Genomic DNA, 18,030 nt, shown 5'->3' on the forward strand with positions numbered 1-18,030 from the left:
ATTTTTGGTCTATTTGTAGATTAGTCTGTAGAGACAGGTCACAACCCAATTCCAGTGAACTACAATTTAATCTTTATACCGGTCTTAATTTCAACCATTTTCATCTCGGCATTGTTACTACTGTTACTATGAGATTTCATAAAATGTTTTATGAGATTTTGTATTTGTACAATTAAAAGAACGTCCGTTTTCTTTTTAAACTATAACATTAATGGTAGGTCCAATTGATTGGCTTTGATAAATTGGGCAATTGAACATTTATACATGAACATTTCAGTTAATATCTTATGATAATGATCACTTTGAAACATTTTTTGTTCAAAAATAGAAAAATAGAAACGTATTTTCGAACTTCGCACCTTTTTGCTCTTTTTGTTACCCAGTCGATTGAGGACAGGTCCCATATCTTTTCCAATGAAGTACATGTCAATTTGTTTTGTTCAGGTTTTATCTGATGCCAGTTTAATTTTATGATTTCTCTAAAATAGGCATCGAGTGTTGATCTTAATTAATGTTCGTTATTTGATTTTTATTGTTGTTTTCTAGTAGTCCTACTAACAACAAGTTTCATCGGCCCTCTAGCGTAACATTATTTTATTCCTTTGGTGGTTTATTGAACGATATGTATGTTTTTGAAAGTTTTCTATCTCTTCAACATTCGGTAGCCAATTAAGTCAAGAATGTGGATGAGCGGGGTCGGAAACTTATGTGCGTATGCACATTACCGAGCCTCCTTGTTGGTTTTTTACAACTTAAATACACATTTGCTGGTTGCGCCGGATACATACTTACTACTAATACTTGAATTAGCTGCCAATTTCGGCATGCAGAACTGCTGAAAACAACTAAAGAAGCCTAAAAAACTTGAGTCTTAAGGTTGTGAATTACTTTTATGAATAAGGTTCTACTAAAAACTTTCTTGATTACACTGTTTATTTACTTGATTACACTTGATTAACAAATTATCTAACTTAGATAATATTATGGTAACTGGTCGTTCTGTTAATGAGTACAATCGGTAAAATATGGGGTATATTTTGAGTATTTTGTCACATTGGACATTTTGGCTCTGCGAATTTGGCCCCTGAGACCTTTTTGACAGTGCTTCAATTCACTTTTTTGCTTAATTTGACGATGACTTATTCCCTAACATTCGGGTAACGTGTTCTCAACATCGCTGAAAGGAGTAAAGGGTTGCTTCGCAACCCATGCTTTTCTATGCAAAAATGCCATCAATATCTTTTTAATTACGTTGCATTGTAGTAAAACTATTTTTGAACACGCCGCTACTCATTATAAACCTGAAGCTTAAAAAATATACAGATGCAAACTTTAATTTCACAAACAATACAACTTTTCAAACTTCAAACCGATCACTTCAAATAACTAAAGATTTGTGACAACAATCAAACCACAAGACAATCTATTTGACATTAGCACAATCAGACAGCACCATTTATTTGAAGAACATTCCTAAAGTCTTCTGTCCTTTCACAGGTTCTAAAGTCTTTTTCGTCGTTTTCTTACCTTTCGGTTTATTTTCCGACTTCTTTCCAGTTGTTTCAATTTTTGGCTTTTTGGTCACTTGAGCACTGACATTCTCCTTGCAACCTGTCTTATTCTCTTGCTCCGGAACAATTTTTGCTTCAAGTTTCTTTCGTTTCGCAGTTTTTGTTACGTCTTTTTGAGGAACAGTGTCAGGAACTAAATTTGACTTTTCATCAAAATCTGGTTCTGCATTCACGAATTCCTCGCAGACAATCGTTTTCTCTAATACAGACTCGGTTAACTCATCCTCTATACCTTCTATGGCTTCCTGTTGATTGTCCTGGCCAAAATCGAGCGACAAGCGTGAATTTTCATCTTCAACGGTAAAATTGACATCCTTTGCTCCAAAAAACGGGGTTTCAGGTGTTTTGGCCCAATTCATTTCTTGTTGCGACCTTCTCGGCCCTTTGAGTGGAGTCTTAGTGAGCTTGTTATTTTCCTCATTTTCAACTTTAACATCTTCAGCTTTCTTTACACAATCTTTTATAGCTTTCTCTAGTGTCATTGCAACTGCAGGCGATTTGAAAGCCTCTAAAATTGGAGTATGACTCAATTTGGACTTGTCGGAACCAAAGTCCATAGAGGTTACACTTCGCAGCGAGTGAATGACGTTCAACTTGATGACCATCCGATGCAGAAGCTTAAAGGACTCCCGACCAGCCAAGGTTCCCCCACTATTGGGTGTCTTTGGAGAAGGGGCCACCAAGTTAAGTGCACATATCTCCTTCAAACACTGCCATAGCTCCGAGTACACACAATCCACAAAAGGCCAAAACTCCCGCGATCTTTTAGAGCTCAAGAATTCGCGTTGCAAGCTTTGCAGAACTCTCTTAATTGCAATTTTTGGGGATAGGTTGTAATCTTCCAGATGTGATCTCAGCCGATCAATGAAGTCCACAAACTCGCCCAATCCCTTCACGTGTTGCAATATTGAGCTTTTCGAACTTGGTCGGTATCCTTTGCCTCCTAATCGTACTTGTGTTATGAGGGAAAGCGCTGTTTGGAACATCGGCATTTCTTTCTCGTATGCGCTCTTTTTTAGAGCTTTGAAAACTGACGGATCCAATTCGCGGTCTGGCACGTTTAGAGTTCGAGCGAGTGACAACTCGCATCGCGAATTCACAAGAAGAGTAAGATAAGATACCCATACTGAGTAGAGAGCCAGATGTTTCTCATTCAACTCCTTCAAGTAGCTAGAACTACTTTTGTGAGAAGCAACTAATTTCGAAATATCGACGTCAGAGGAATCATCAGAGAATTTAATGTCAAAATGTGACTGCAGCTGGGTCAGAAACACAACCTCTAGGGGATGCAAGTTAAACTGATCGTCAAAACATCTCAAAATAAACGTCACTTTATTCCCTGCTTCCTTCAGATTGATCAGCCTTTGACAAAAAAGCTCAATAGCTGCCATTAAGTCATATTTATTATTTTCTGAGAGAAAATTTTCGAATGATTTCGAGTCCTTTTCGTCTATTTCTCCTTTAAGAAGCTTCTCGAGAAAGTTATGTGAGTTATCAGAACTCACTGTATCAACAAACAATACAGAATTACTGTCTTCATTCTGAACGCACAGATTTGAGACAGTCAGATTTTTGGCTGATTTCAGGGTAAGTTTTTGATTGCTTATCGCTAGCTTAAGGGCTAATTCTGAATCAGTAGGTGACACAAACAGCTCTTCTTGACCCAAGTCTTCCGAAGAACCTAAACACAAAAATTATGGACACAAAAACAGGCAGTGTATAATAGAGCGTCTTATCTTCACTAAATAATCATTAATTGCAAATTCAACGAGACTATAACAAAACAGCAAATTAAAGATTCTACTCCATCGAGAACATAACCGACTCACGTCGGGCGAATTGCTCTCAAGCGACTGGTGAGCGGTTGGCTTCGTCAGTAGCTAGCTACGGTTCAATTATGCCAGCATTAACCTTATTGTAAGGGCGTGTGTTGATCGGGTTACGGGTGGAACTCTTTCATGAACCTCCATAAAACAATAGTTTCAAATACTATCGAAGAATTAAAAACCACTCTCTCAAAACCACGAGTGCCGCATTATAAATGCATGCTCAGATAACAGCTTTGCAGCTATAAAAAGACATTCTTGATCATCAATCACTTAAATAAAAGGACATCTTATGCACCGTTATCCCACCTCCATGGCCAGATTATCTGGTTCCAGAAAATTTGGAGGCATCTGGTAGACAATTCACACGGTTGCTGCAGTTAAAATTGCAATTTGCAAAACAAACCGGTGCTCGGTAAACTGCACCCATAAAAACATCTCAATCGAGCGATTCATAATATCTAAAATGGGAATGATGTGCATTTCTCACAGCACAGTTTCGAGGATTTAATGTGTTTGCCAGTACTGTTTTTAAATGCAAATATTGCTTTGAGGCGAAGATTGCCCTACAAGTTTCAATTGCGTATTATCAATAAATATCAATCTGACTCGTCAGAGATTAAAGGCAGCCGTTGAATACATGATGGGACCTACGTTAACTAGCACAATTCTGAAGCAACTAACAGTCACACTTTTGCAATCTAGCTGTTAACACAATGGCCATTATGACCAGGAGATTTTTTGTTGGACTCAAGAATCACCTGATTTTGGCCATTTCTTTAAGGGCACTTACACTAAGTGTGATCATAATGCTCTAAAACCAGTTGTGTCTCGCTTGAGTACGTTTTTCGGCGATTTAAAGACTGGCATTTTAATATTTTTTTTTCAATTGTCATTCAATTTAGCAATTATTGAGGTTCTGTTAATTCTTATCAGAATTAACAATTGCTTTCTCATTATTTTACCAGAATATGTGAACTATCAAGTAAACGATATATGTCTAGATCTTCCGCCGTTACTTGAACAAAAAAAAACAAAACATATATGCTTAACATGCATCCAAGATAAGCAGCCAAAAAACACATTTATGAACTATAGAACCAATATACCATTTTGACTGACACATACCCCTTTTTCGCGCTTATTCCATTACGTACATGTTTACATAGCGGATATAGGGTGAATTAAAACAAGAATCCCGCAACTTACAAGCATAGGGTAGTGTGCATATAAAATGAAGCAGAGTCTGTTCAACTTGAGGTACGAAATAGTCTGAGGAGCCTGGCAGATCAGGTTGACTGGGAATATTTTCCCCCTCTGTCACTTTTGAAGCACCCTCCCGTGATAAGATTGAGAATGTGATCGAATTGAAAACTACAAATTGCTCCTCCTCATCATTTGATGCCCTTTCATGCTTTCCTCTATCATTCTGTGGACTTTCTCCTCCTTTGGGGTCAGATTCCATCATTAAGGGTAATAAGTGTGAAGTTGGGTTAATGAGTTTTCTCCCATTCGTAATTTGATCAACCTGCTCATTTGGGCACAAAAGAAAAGACACCATATTGTAGTGAATTCCTCTCGATTTTCCTGTAGGGTCAGTAACAATTCTAATAAAATGATTATAGGTTTCCTGAATTGGGTTAAATATAGAACGATTTCTCGAAAAACGAAGCTAATCTAATTAGGGAAATATACATATAATCTGAAACACCAAGTTCTTATCGAATTAGTAATATTTTAAGAAGCATGTTTTGCATCCTGCTCGTTATTTAGATTTTCTCAAGACGACGACAGATTTAACGTTAAATTTTCGACAAACTAACTATCTGAAATCTTATGCGTTGGAAAAACATAGCAGACAGATTGCCAAAAACAGCTGCAATATTTTCTTAGATCTGTAGTCCCAAAAACAACAACGAAAAGAAAACCTACTAAACGCCTAGGAGAAATATCTGATTTTATAGTGCTGTCCTAAAATAATTTAGACTCATGTACAGTATATCTGCTCTTAAATTATAGTGAGTTATTCTTATTTGAGTCCCCCTATTCACTCAAGCAAAAAATCAATTAGAGAGAAGAAACATTTTGAGTAAGGCAACTCAGGTTTGGCCTAAAAAACGCTCCAGTAAATGTGAAAGTGACGTCACGCACGCAGCTGAAGTCGTAAAAATGAATGAATAAACAGCTTCTAAAAAATTGGACGACCAAATAAAACCGGGATTCGAACCACTGACCTCCCGATCCACAACCACACGCACAAACCTCTGCGCTACGAATCAATTACCTCTGCTATTCTGCAACCGATTTTATATTAGCAGCAAGCTTTAATTCGGCGTGAGAGCAATACAGATCACTCAAAAATGAACAACGAAAGCGTGAAAAGTCACTTGAGAAGTCAAAGAATGTTCTAGAAGAAAAGCGCAAATTTGTCAAGCGAAAAATTTGCATAAAAAACACACACGTTTACAATAATTGCTATGAACTTCGTTCAAGAGCAATTAAAATCATATTAGGACAAGCCCTCAATGAACAAAATTAGACCTAAACAGCACTAACACGATTTAGAAAGAAAACCACTAAAGAACAAAAAAAAATTAAAAAGTCAAACTATTGCACATGAACAGTAAAATCCATCAATTAGCAAGAAATCGAATTTTAATTTAAACCATCCGTTTTTCACTATAACTAACAATAAATGTGAAAACACTTCACGTCGCAAAACCACTCACTTTTTTTACTCCGTCTTGTTTCGGCTTGACCACAACCACCACTTCAATTTTGACTTTAAAAGTGTAAACATATCCAAAATAGAATAGCCGGAAGAATTTCAAGAACAAAATCCGGAATCTTCTTTGCCGAAAATAGCTTTTCAAATAACTAGCATCTACCAGCAGAATTTTAAGAAAAAAGTAGTCAAATAAAATTTCATAAAATATACAACTACACATACAAAAGAAAAACGTTCATCATACAATTGATGCAACCAAACAGCTCACGCATTATTAGGAGAGCCATAATAAGGTCACAAACTTCTCAAAATTTGAAATTCTTGAAACAAATTAGGAAATTGACCAAAAACTTAAAACAATTTTCTTATTTTTCCATAACATTTCATTATAAAATTCCAAAAATGTCCATGAGCAATAAATGTTTAGTGAGCTCTTAATATAAACAAGGTATCAAATGGGCAAAAACTGCTATAAGAGCCAGAATAAAAGCACAGAATAAAAAGCATTTAACTTATTATAAAACTCGCCTTCAGAATATTTTTTGGAACTTTGTGGTAGACTTATCTTATTTCAATAGAAACTTTGGAGTGATGCTTCACGTTAAATTAACTCATCATTAATTAATGAATCATTTTTCTAATAAATAATTCGCTTCGAAATGGTGCACAGGGCCATAGCGGAAAAGGTTTGCTTCGGAGCAGGACCAACAACAGCTGTGCTAAAAACTGCTAAAGACTGATTTTAAAATCCACATAAAAAGCACTTTTGAGACGTTACAAGTAGAAAAAAACTTCACAGCACTATCAAAACAAACTTAATATTATTACTTTTATCGGATCAAATCTATTAAACAAGGAAACAAACCGAATAACAGCGGACAAAAGGCTTTCGGTGGGGCAAATTATTAAGGGGCTGTAGCCCATATAAATTATTTTTAAGCGCAAAAAAAATCCGACTAGGGAAGGATTTGAACCCCGACCTCTGGGGTCCTCGACAGAATTAAACACCCGGCTGACATGTCCTTGTGCTTTGCTATCTTACAACTGCTTGTTTTAACAACAAACTTATTTTCCCAAAAAAGCGATTTAGATCACGCAAAAAAAGTCAAGCGTGAAAAAGTCACTCGAGAAGTGAAATCGAAAGTGAAAATTGTCTAGAAGACAAGCGCAAAAACTATCAAGCAAAAATTTGCCAAACTATCAAAAAAACTGCCACAAAACTTCGTTAGAGAGCAATTTGAAATTATTCAACATCAAAAGCAAAAAATCGGTTGAAAAAGCCGCACGTTAACACAAAATTTCGCTAGCTTTGAAACAACTTTCTCACACCTCAATTTATCGTACTCTCAAATTAACGGTTCGTAAAAACTAACCATTCTCCCTTCGCCCTTCTTTAAATTTGTCCAGCAAAAATTTTTAAGCAGTGCCTCTCTTGGTCACCAGTTGTAAGTTATTCTTATTGTTCTGACCCACTTTAGTGAGTGAGGAACTACATACTCAACGGGTTTTTTTTGTTCAGTCAATTTTCGCCGATCGATATATTCATCGTAAAAGATTGTAAATAGTATCATTGGAAAGCTAGTCAGGTAAAGAATTTCAAATTGAAAAGATATTTTAGAAATTTTGCTTTTCCCGATGAGTTAAGGAGGTTTAAGTTTTGTGAACGTTAACCTAACTTCCGTTGTTTTGTTCAAAAATTTCGCAATTAGTAAAATATTGACGATATTCTCATTGGTTTTGTTTAAGTAAAAGGGAGTCGGTGTATTGTTTGAACTAACTGTTTTGTCTATAATTCCAGCCAGATTCATGAAAATTCAGCAATTTCTCTTCACAAAAATGGCCTCAAATATGCCTATGTGGACAACTTTGTCCAGTTTGACCGGTAGTGCAGACATGAAAAATGCTGAGACAATCTGCGATTACTCAGACAATAGCTTGTTTTAAACAGATATTAATGTAGTTTTAAAAATGTACAATTTAGTGTTTAGATTTGATATTATTTTCGTTTGCCAAAAATTATTACAAAATGTTGTAGAACAATCGCGTTTTTTTAGCTGGACAAAGATAGCAACGCCAGTTTTGGTCCATCGTTGATTTTCGCAATGAAAAAGAACTTGTATTGTATTTTGGGTTTGTATTTTTTATAATTGTTGCAAATTCGTATCCCAATTACCCGCAAGTCAGTTCTCATTTAAAAATTCAATTGATAACAAGTCCCATTTATGTACAAATCAGCTCCAATGAAAAAACTTGTTTTTTTAGTAAAGATAGTGGCTCTTATGGCTCCAAAAAATCCTTTCCTAAACTTTTAATGGATTCTTTCAGTTTTGCTAGCATTTAATGTTCTTTTTGCAATCCTACGATTAAATTTAATGCATCAAATGGCTAAATTGGTATTAAGGGAGCTATTAAAGAAACTATCTAGTGCTTTCAGATGAAGCAAAATTCAGCTCTTGCTATATTAACCTTTTAGTCAATATAGCTATTTCGGTAACATTTGGAGCATTTTTAGTTTATATGGAGATGAAGCAAGAGCAGGACCAGTTTTGGTCCACTTGTGGAATCTAATAGCTCCTCGGATTGTAATGGCGCGCTGAATATTTTTTTTCATTTATTTGTGCCTTTTTTGTTTTTTTTATGTTAGTTAAAGACTAAAAATATTTCAAATCAAACCTCAATTATTTACGTATCAAATTTAAGTGCAATTCAAGACCAATGAGCAAACATGATAATTTATGCGAAAAGCATACGTTTTTTTTTTGCTTCAACACCGTTTGCGTAAAATTGTTTGTTAAATTTTGAGTTCTAGCTGTATTCGTTGTCAATTTGTAGTCTTTTAACGTAGTATCACTAACATGTCCAATTGACTTCCCTAGCAGTAAAAAACAATCTATTCGCCATTTTTTATTTGAAATCTGTTGTCTTGTCTTACGTTTTTGTCTTACGTTTAAAAAAAATTGTTTCAAAATTAATTTTTATCTAATTTTTTATCTTACTTCTGCCACCTTTTTGCATAGTCTCAGCAAACAGAGGGGTCTCATCCATTTAAAGTTAATTATAAGGTAGATTTCCTTGCTTTTTTGATTTTTGCCTTTATTTGATCTTTTCGTAGTTGTATGACATTTTTAATGATGACAGTTCTCAACGGTTTTGTTTGATGTTATAAATCAAGCCAGTGAATGATTTCAGTTTATAGCTAATGGCTTTCATGACTTTGAATTTAATTGTTTTCAAAAAGTGTCGCATAAGATATTTTCAAAGTTTTCGCTACACTTGTTAATTTGTTATCAATGAAAACAGGTTTATTTCTTTTGTGAAATACAAGTCATTTGGTTTAGTTTAGTTTTACTGTGCTATTTTGACTTTTTTCCTTGAATAAAAAATAGATGGACAATGAGTTTTGGTCGTAGGTAATGGTTGTTGCTTTATTAGATTTTGTCTTGTCTTTTAGTTTCCTTAATGGCCGCTATCATTGGGCCCCTTTAATTTTTATAGTGGTTTGAGCTTGAAGCGATTTTTTAAATGTCTACACCAATTATTTCCGGACAAAAAGCGATTTGTTAAAAGTTTTCTATCTCTTCGTTTTGTGGACAATTAAGTTAAAAACGTGGTTGGGCGGGGTCGGAACACTATTTGCGAACGCACATTTCTGATCCTCCTCATTGATTAAAAATACACTCCGCCGCTACTCTTGAGTCGTAAAAAGACTGCACCCAAATACCATTCAAATTCTTTGATTTTAAAAAAAACCAAGAGAAGGCCAATGACAAATTCACTCAGCCATCGCTATTGCAGCTATTAACAACCCCAACCAATATTCTGTAGCACTTGCACAGGCTTAAGCCTAGTTTAAGGAGTTTCAGAACAAATTATTAATTTAAGCTTTGATTGAATTAATCGTATTTACCGATAGAAGTACTGAAAAAAGGAAACTAAACATAACTCGAACAAGATTAACAAATTTAATTTTCGCAAAAACTTTGAGCGAACTGCAAAACTTAAATCACAAAAAAAAATTATTTAAACCACAAGCTTCTTGTACAAATCATCAGTAATACCAGAACAACTTTCGAGTGGCTTGAACTTTTCTATTAGCTCTGAAAACAATTCTTTCCCAATTTTATGCTTAATCAGCTGTAATAGTCTCAATGTGTGTCGCAATACAGACTCCTTTTTCACTTTTACCAACAGATATGAATTGAAAATGAAATCGCGAAACTTCGAGTCACTTTTAAAGTCTTCAACCATGTTGGCCAATGCGAACATGAACTGATGCTGAAACATATCCAAATACGGGAGATCAGAATCAGATTCCAAAACACACTTCAGTATTCTAGTCAACGCCAACTTGTTCCTCGCTTTGGCGAGGTGGCACAGGTATTCTCCAGCTAAGTGTCCCGCTATTTTGCTGTTTTCTATTCCTTCTATAAAGGCAGCCGGGATTTCTGCGTTGTAAACTGAGTCTGGAAGAAGCTCGCCTTTCTTTGAAGCTTCCAATTTAAGCGCACCTGAAAAATATCAATTCGTATATCAACACATCACGTATGAAAGATACATCAATTTTATCATGACCATCAATAAAAGGACGAACACTATTAACAGTTAAGTTCTGATTCAGCTTTAATCCCAAACAGTGACAAACATAGCTGGCGGATTCCCAGGAAATAGCTGCTATAGTTTCGTACACGACCTGCCCGTCTAAAAATGGAAAAGAAAGAATAAAGGAGCAAATTACAGTAATTAAAATCTCTGAGTGAGAAAAGTAATTTTGGAGAGTGAGGCAAGTCACATGTGACCAAAAACTTCATCATACAATGAACAAAAAACTCGATCCACTAAGAATCAAAAAATAACATCAGGTACACAATTCAAAACAAATTGCATGAAACAATAAACAAAAAGCAGAATTGAAGTGAGCGTGTTACGTTAAATGCTCGTAACAAAAATTTGACGACGAAATAAAACTATAGCAGCATAAGTCCCGAAATACAATCCAAAAAATTGAATAAAAAACTTAGAAATGCTGTTTCTGACCAGCAAATCAATTGAGCAAAACAGCATATCATAAAACTTTAAAACCCATAAAATACTTTTACACGGCATGATTCACTTCAACCTTTCAAACAAATGGTATCTCAGTGAATAAAACGTTGGCTAAAAATTGCAGTCAATAAATTGCCTGAAATACGCCGCATTGGAAGGCCAATAAGAATTTTTTTTGACAATAAGCGATACGAAAAACACACACTTAAGACCGAAAAATCTTATTTTAATTTTCGGAAAACAGATATCAGAATCCTTAAAACGACTGCTATGAACTCAAGCGATTAATTAGATTCACCTATTACTTATTATCAACCGATGAAGTCTGCTATTAATGAGATAAAGTGTAAAACATCAAATAGTACAAGTATAAACAAAACTAAAAAAATTCAGAAATTTTTTTCGAAAACGAACAGCGTATAGCTCATAGACAAAAACAGCTAAACTTGGCATCCCTGGCAACCGACTAGACTTGTCAATAAGGAGACCACAAAAAAGACAAATTCGGAAAAAAACTCTTAGACGTCAAAAATTCGACATTTCCCGAAAACATTGAAAGTCAATGTCATAGAAAGATTAGCTCCGAGCTGAAACAATTACAACGGTGAAAATAGAACATATTGAAAACCTACGGGAAATTTCCCGAATGAAAATTAGTAGAAAGACAACAAAAAGTACTATAAATACTCTCAAAACTCAAAAATTCATGAAAATAGTTTGAGAACAAATAGAGTAAAAGTTATGAAAATCACTAGCCAGCAACTCCTACACTTAATTAGCTTTATTCATGCCTTATTATCAACCAATCAAGCTGTCAATTATGATACTAATTGATAAGAAAAATTTTCAGCAGTATTTTCAGACAGCAAATAGTTTCTAAGTGGACAAAAGGATTAGCTGCACGTCGATGAGTTCAATCAACTGCAAATAGATGCCATTGGAAAACATGTATAATTTCAATAGCGTTTAAGAGAAAAACACTGAAACAGCAGTCAAATTGCCGCACGTGGAAAAAATTGATTTCAGACTTAAAATTTGTTCAAATACCAACTTCTCACTCCACTTTAAAGGTACTTAAAAAGCACGCTTCAAAACTACTTGCCGTTTCGCTCTCATTACTACTCCAAAGCGATTAAAATCGCCACTCTAACTTGACTTCTCACTGACGAAAAAGCCGAAGAAGGTGTGAACATATCTTAAAACAAGAGAGCACACCAATACAATCCAAATACTTTGGATTGTAAAAAGACATAGCACCAACAAAACCCAAATTCTTCGGATTGTTAAAACACCAGAAGTACTTAACTACAATCCTCCAGAGAAAGGAAAAAGTCGACAAAAAACGTTTGCAAATAATAACTTTTGATGGCCAATAAAACATATGGCGCAGCAGAAATTGGAAAAACATCAGAGCAGAAAAACAATTGGAAAAAGAGGAACATACAAGCAGAACCAACTAACGTCGGGCGAATTGCTCTCAAACGACAGGCAAGAAGTTGACTTTGTCAGTAGCTAACCACGGTTTATTGAGCATAGCTTTAGCTAACATGAATGGGCTTGAGGTGAGGGCAGCGGGTGGGGAGCAACGGTGGGAGGGGTATCTTTGGCTGGACCGGGCCCTCACGGCCTGACAATGTGCAGGGGTGGGGATTGGGAGTGAGGGGGGCTGTTGTGGGGGGGAGGGGGTTGGTTGTTGTGGGTGTTGGGTGGGGGTCAACTTGTAAGAACCGCCCCTCACGGCATAAGTATAAGTCTCCAAAACAGTTTCCGTTAATCTTATCCTTGGAGACTAGTGAGCTGAAAAGCTCTAAGAGAACTTAATGCCCGCTGGGCGCTACCTGTTTATCCCGTTTTTGAGGACGAAAAGTCAAATAGGTCAGACAAAAAATCACTCAAGCAAAAAATTGTTTTAAAAAAAGACTAACAGGACTAATATAATTGCTACAAACTTTCTTTGAGAAGAGCAACTAAAAACTTTTATTCCATTTTTTACCTCAAATTAGTTAAGACACTAGTTGAAGAAATCCTTAAATACATATAATTTGATGTTGAAAAGCACATCGATTCTTTTATAAATTACATTCGGACAAGTAACAAAAATTCCAAAAAACGAAAGGATCATCTAAAAAAATTCACAATAATTTTTCGCAAACATATGGTGTCTAAGCAAAAAAAATATAGTTGCAAACTAAAGAAAATCAATTCAAATATGAGACTGATTGTCAGGGCAAACAGAACAACAAATAAGGAGAAAACTCAAACAATGTTTTTTGAGCCACAATCCTGACAAAATGATCAAACACACCCTGCAGATTGCCGCAATAGCTGTGACACAGATATACTTGCCACAGAATACATATAGATACGAATTCAGAAGTAAGTTGCAAACGTTATCCAACGCCACCTAAAGTGTTTGAGGACATTCAGCGATAAATTAACTCCACAGAAGCCTTTTATTAGCGACTTTTAGTACACACATGACTTTCTTGGAATTTAAACAAACTAAAATTAAAATTAATTTTGAAGCGCAAAAGTAATTTTCTTGAGTGAGGTACGTCAAGTACGATCATAAGCTTATCACATAAATGGCCTAAACATTTTTGCTAGAATGAGAAAACGTCACCCACGAAAATACAGTCAGTCGGACGAAGAAGCTGCGGAAAATTTGCGGCGTAAAAAAATGCATAACGAAAAAAGCGGCAGACGATAAAAAAATGAAAATTGATTTTTGTACAAACACATTTTTAAAGTGCAAAATTTTTAAACTCATTTCGTAAATAGAAAAACTCTTGTTTCTAAAAGAGAGGATACAGGGGCTAATATTAATACCAATAAGCATTAAAGACGGTAACTAAGAATTATAACAAAGTTTTAGTAGTGCCCATCCGTAAAGGGGCTTTAGGGGTCTATCCTGCTTCTATTATTGATTTCGTTTAGATTAATTTTGCCAAGCAACTGCCGTTTAAGAAAACTTTGAATAGAATGAGTGAAGAACGAAAGATGCTTAGACAAGTCCAAAAGATTTCATGCAAACGGTCGAAAAAACGGCGAAATGTGGTAAAGCAAAACACATTTTTAATTGGCGGTAACAAGAGCTGGTTGAGAAGACGAGGACTGCTATTAAAAAATGAAGACATTACAAAAAGTTCCCCCTGGCCATAATAAAACCAAAATATACCTATCATTTGAAGACTAAGTGTCAACACGAAACACCAACAAATACGGTCAAAATGAAAAAAAAACATAGCCGTCAGATTGACGGGAAATAGCCAACGTTGACGCGCTGGATGCACATCGGGATTGAAACAGAAAAAAGAGAAGAAGAGATAATTGACCGAATTTGTTTGTCTTTTTTCAGTGTCAAAAAGTGTGCTAATTTGGCGTGCAGTTTCAGTTAAATTTTAAAATTATATTTAATTCAGCTTCTAAATTGAAAGCTAATAAGCTAAATACCAATGTCAGCTAGCAAACACTAACAATTTTGATAACCTATTTCTCAATGACCTAATGACCGAGCTTTATCGGTTTATACAGTTTCTTTTGACATTGATCTTCTGACTTTGGCAGAATTCATCACATTGCGTAATTGACAGTTCAAACAGTGAGTGAAGTAAGTCAGAGGTCAAGCCTGACTTATGTTAAACGAAAAACGTGATCAAAGGGTAAAGCGAATTTGAAAAAGGGAGCGCCTAAATAATAGCCGTTGAGAGGCTGACGGCGGGCGGCTATTGAAAAATAATTCATGACAAAAATTGTTAAAGTTAAAAACCATAAGCTATTAAAAACATTCATTCATTTTTATATAGTGATGAAGTCATAAAAATAAAAATTATCAACTGTAAACATAAATTATGTTTCTTTATGTCGCAATAAAAAACGCAATGGGTCCTCTCATCATTGAGACTAAGCAAGAAGACAACAAAAGTACAATACATACCAAATAGAGGCCACAGTTCACAAACATTTCATGAAATTCCGTCGTCATAAAGTCATAACGACCATATGCAATCAACTCAATGCATTAAATAGGATTGCTTATGCCTCATCAGAAACTCTATCTAAAGTATCATTCGACATAGCTCGCAGATTGTCAGACAATAGCTGCGATAGCTTCGTAGACGTGCGGTATAAAAATAATAATGAAAATGAAGAAAAGAAAAATTTTGTCTATTTTTTTTAACTAATTGTTCAGATTTCGTATTTTTGTTTAGAAGAAATTGTATGTTTTGTCACTCTTAGCTACCCTCAAATGACTTTCAATTAGAGTGACATATACTCAGTTGACCATATCTCGTTCACTTAAATTGGTCAAAATCAATTAGAGAAGGGAAAAGTCACATTGGAGTGATGTAAGTCAAGAGTGACCAAAAATTAATCACACAACTGAAAAAAAAACTCGCCCTTAAACAATTAGATGTTCTTTGAATTTCGTTTGAAAACAATTCAAGCTTTAAATTTCTCACTTTTCGATCTCTTTTCTCGACGTAACTAAAATCACTACAACAATTCGAATTCGCATTGACCTCAAAAAGTCAAAAAATGTGTGAACTGATCTTTGGGGCTCTGAAAAAAGCAGCGCCCCAATACAATCAAAATCGATTTTTGTATGTTCCGATTATTGATAAATTTTTACCTGTGGGATCGACTGCCTTTCTCATCTTCTCCACATTGACCTCCACAGGTCTGATGACGTCATCCACAAACAGACAGAGGAGAGCGGGACAGAAGTTGGACAAGATTTTAGAATCCACTTTGGGTTCCTAAATACATTCAGTTGATACTAATGTTCTGAAGTTTAGATTTGTAGGAGTTGGTTAATCTTAACTTATTATTTAAATACGCCTTTCCCTTTTAAAACCATAGGTATACATTTTTACTGTAATTGAAGCATATGAAAAAATCAACTGTAATAAAGAAAATCAACAAAATTTATGACAAAAAACGGGGTTGTATACAAATCATGACTTCTACATTTCCGATTTCATTTTGAACAAATTAACGTTTTCCTACAAGAATAAACTTGAGACAATGACCTCTAAATAATACTGTATCCTATAGATTCAGATTATCCAAAGTAATTTTTGCTTACCGATCAACGACTCAGTTCTCTAACCTTTCAATGAACTAATATATCTCTCCACTATGTCCGTTTTTGATCACAAAGTACAATGATTTCAAATCCTTATCGTAAAACGTAAAAAAAAGTAGTTCTAAAACTATATTTAATCCAGTTTCTAATTTGAAAGCTAATAAGCTTACTACCAATTTCAGCTAGCAAACACTCTAATAACTTTGATAACCTAATTCTCAATGACGTAATGACCGGGCTTTATCGGTTTATACAGTTTCTTTTGACTTTGATCTTGTGACTTTGGCAGTATTCAGCACATTGCGTAATTGAATGCGTGAAAGAATTTAAAATCCACTCAGTTGACCCGCCTGACGACCATTGGTATCGAAACGCAAAAATTAAGAGACAGAAATCGACAGAATTTTTTAAAATGTCAAATTGTTCTTATTTGGTGCGTAAATTCTGCAGATTCGGTTAGATTCTGAGATTAAAATTAAATTAGCGTTTAAACTGAACGCCATTAAGCATAATACTAATGCCAACTTATGACGCTAAAACGTGGTTACATACAAATCATGACTTCTACATTTCCGATTTCATTTTGAACAATTTAACTTTTTCTTACAAGATTAAACTTGAGACAATTACCTCTAAATAATACTATCTTATAGATTCAGATTATCCAAAGTAATTTTTGCTTACAGATCAACGACTCAGTTCTCTACCCTTTCAAAGAACTAATATATCTCTCCACTATGTCCGTTTTTGATCACAAAGTACAATGATTTCAAATCCTCATCATACAACGTAAAAAAAAAGTAGTTTAAACAAGAAAACTTTAAACAAAAGCATTTTACGGAGCAATATTCCGACGAAAAGTCTACTCATTTTTGTTCACGCAAGTTTCCGCTTTAAAAGAGAAAAATGCAACACGTTATTAGTACATCGTTCTAGTGTAAAAACGAATACATCTTTGAAGAAATCAGTTCCAAAACTTCAGGGACATTTATTTCACAAACTGACCTTGAAATTCTGTTTATCAATAATCTCCCAGGCAGATATGGCGAGAGTTAGGAGTCGCAACAGAAGAAGGGTGTCGTCATTTCGCTTTGGGAAACTGCCTTTGCGAGCTGAAAGAACCTGCAGCTGTCGGAACACACTGTGCACCAATGTATTCACAGTATAGGGGTCACACACTATCATAGACAGGTCACCTGCAAAAATCACCCAGTGTCACTACTGCTGTCTCTCTGATAGACGGTAAATGCATTCTGGGACATCACAATTTCACACCATACTCAAACATAAAACGACTAATGTCGGAAGAATTGCTCTCGAACGACAAGCGAGGCAATTTAATTCAGGGGCTGTAGCCTAAATAATCTTTCTTTATGGGCACAAAAATAGTTACCCACACCGGGATTCGAACAATGGACCTCCAGAGCCCTCACCAGAAGCACTGCCCACTCGGCTATCAGGCCCTTCTTGTTGCTATGCTGCAATCGATTTTATTTTAGCAACAAGCTTTACTTCGAAGAGAGAAAAATAGAGATAAATCCAAAATGAAGAACAAACGCCTGAAAAAGTCACTTGAGAAGTCAAAGAATGTTCTAGAAGAAAAGCGCAAAACCGGCCAAACAAAAAATTTTGCATAAAAAATATAGCCAGGAGAATACCGGAAACGACTCGAAGAGTCGCGCGATAAAAACTCTTATCTCACCCTACCTACAGAAATATGAAAAAAGAAAAACAGCCGGCAAGTTGCGGAAAAATAGCCGCCGTTGACCCGCA

The 18,030-nt window shown here is 35.3% G+C and overlaps 2 protein-coding genes across 2 annotated transcripts in view; both read right to left on the bottom strand.

Moving 5' to 3' along the window:
* Positions 1-1,318: 1,318 nt before the first annotated feature.
* LOC142344635 (uncharacterized) lies at positions 1,319-5,136 on the bottom strand. Its single transcript, XM_075396447.1, has 2 exons — positions 4,607-5,136; positions 1,319-3,252 (listed from the first exon to the last, which is right to left on the bottom strand). The coding sequence occupies exons 1-2, from the start codon at positions 4,956-4,958 to the stop codon at positions 1,457-1,459; spliced, it is 2,148 nt and encodes a 715-aa protein (XP_075252562.1). The 5' UTR covers positions 4,959-5,136; the 3' UTR covers positions 1,319-1,456.
* A 4,858-nt stretch (positions 5,137-9,994) lies between these two features.
* LOC142344636 (negative elongation factor B-like) overlaps positions 9,995-18,030 on the bottom strand; it is a 28,103-nt gene continuing 20,067 nt past the window's right edge. The window contains exons 5-7 of the mRNA XM_075396449.1: positions 17,263-17,453; positions 15,802-15,928; positions 9,995-10,633 (exon numbers count right to left, since the gene is read on the bottom strand). Coding sequence (XP_075252564.1) covers positions 10,146-10,633; positions 15,802-15,928; positions 17,263-17,453 — 806 coding nt within the window. The 3' untranslated portion in view covers positions 9,995-10,145. The remainder of the gene's footprint in view (positions 10,634-15,801; positions 15,929-17,262; positions 17,454-18,030) is intronic.

The sequence above is a fragment of the Convolutriloba macropyga genome, chromosome 8 (genome assembly GCF_964194025.1).
Source record: "Convolutriloba macropyga chromosome 8, txConMacr16.3, whole genome shotgun sequence".
Classification (NCBI taxonomy): Eukaryota; Metazoa; Xenacoelomorpha; order Acoela; family Convolutidae; genus Convolutriloba; species Convolutriloba macropyga.

Bases quoted from the DNA above. Each gene is read 5' to 3' on its own strand.
- LOC142344635 (XM_075396447.1), bottom strand. From the start codon at position 4,958: ATGGTGTCTTTTCTTTTGTGCCCAAATGAGCAGGTTGATCAAATTACG. The intron at 3,253-4,606 runs GTAAGTTGCGGG...TTTTGTGTTTAG, and splicing joins ATGCACACTACCCTATGCTT to GTTCTTCGGAAGACTTGGGT.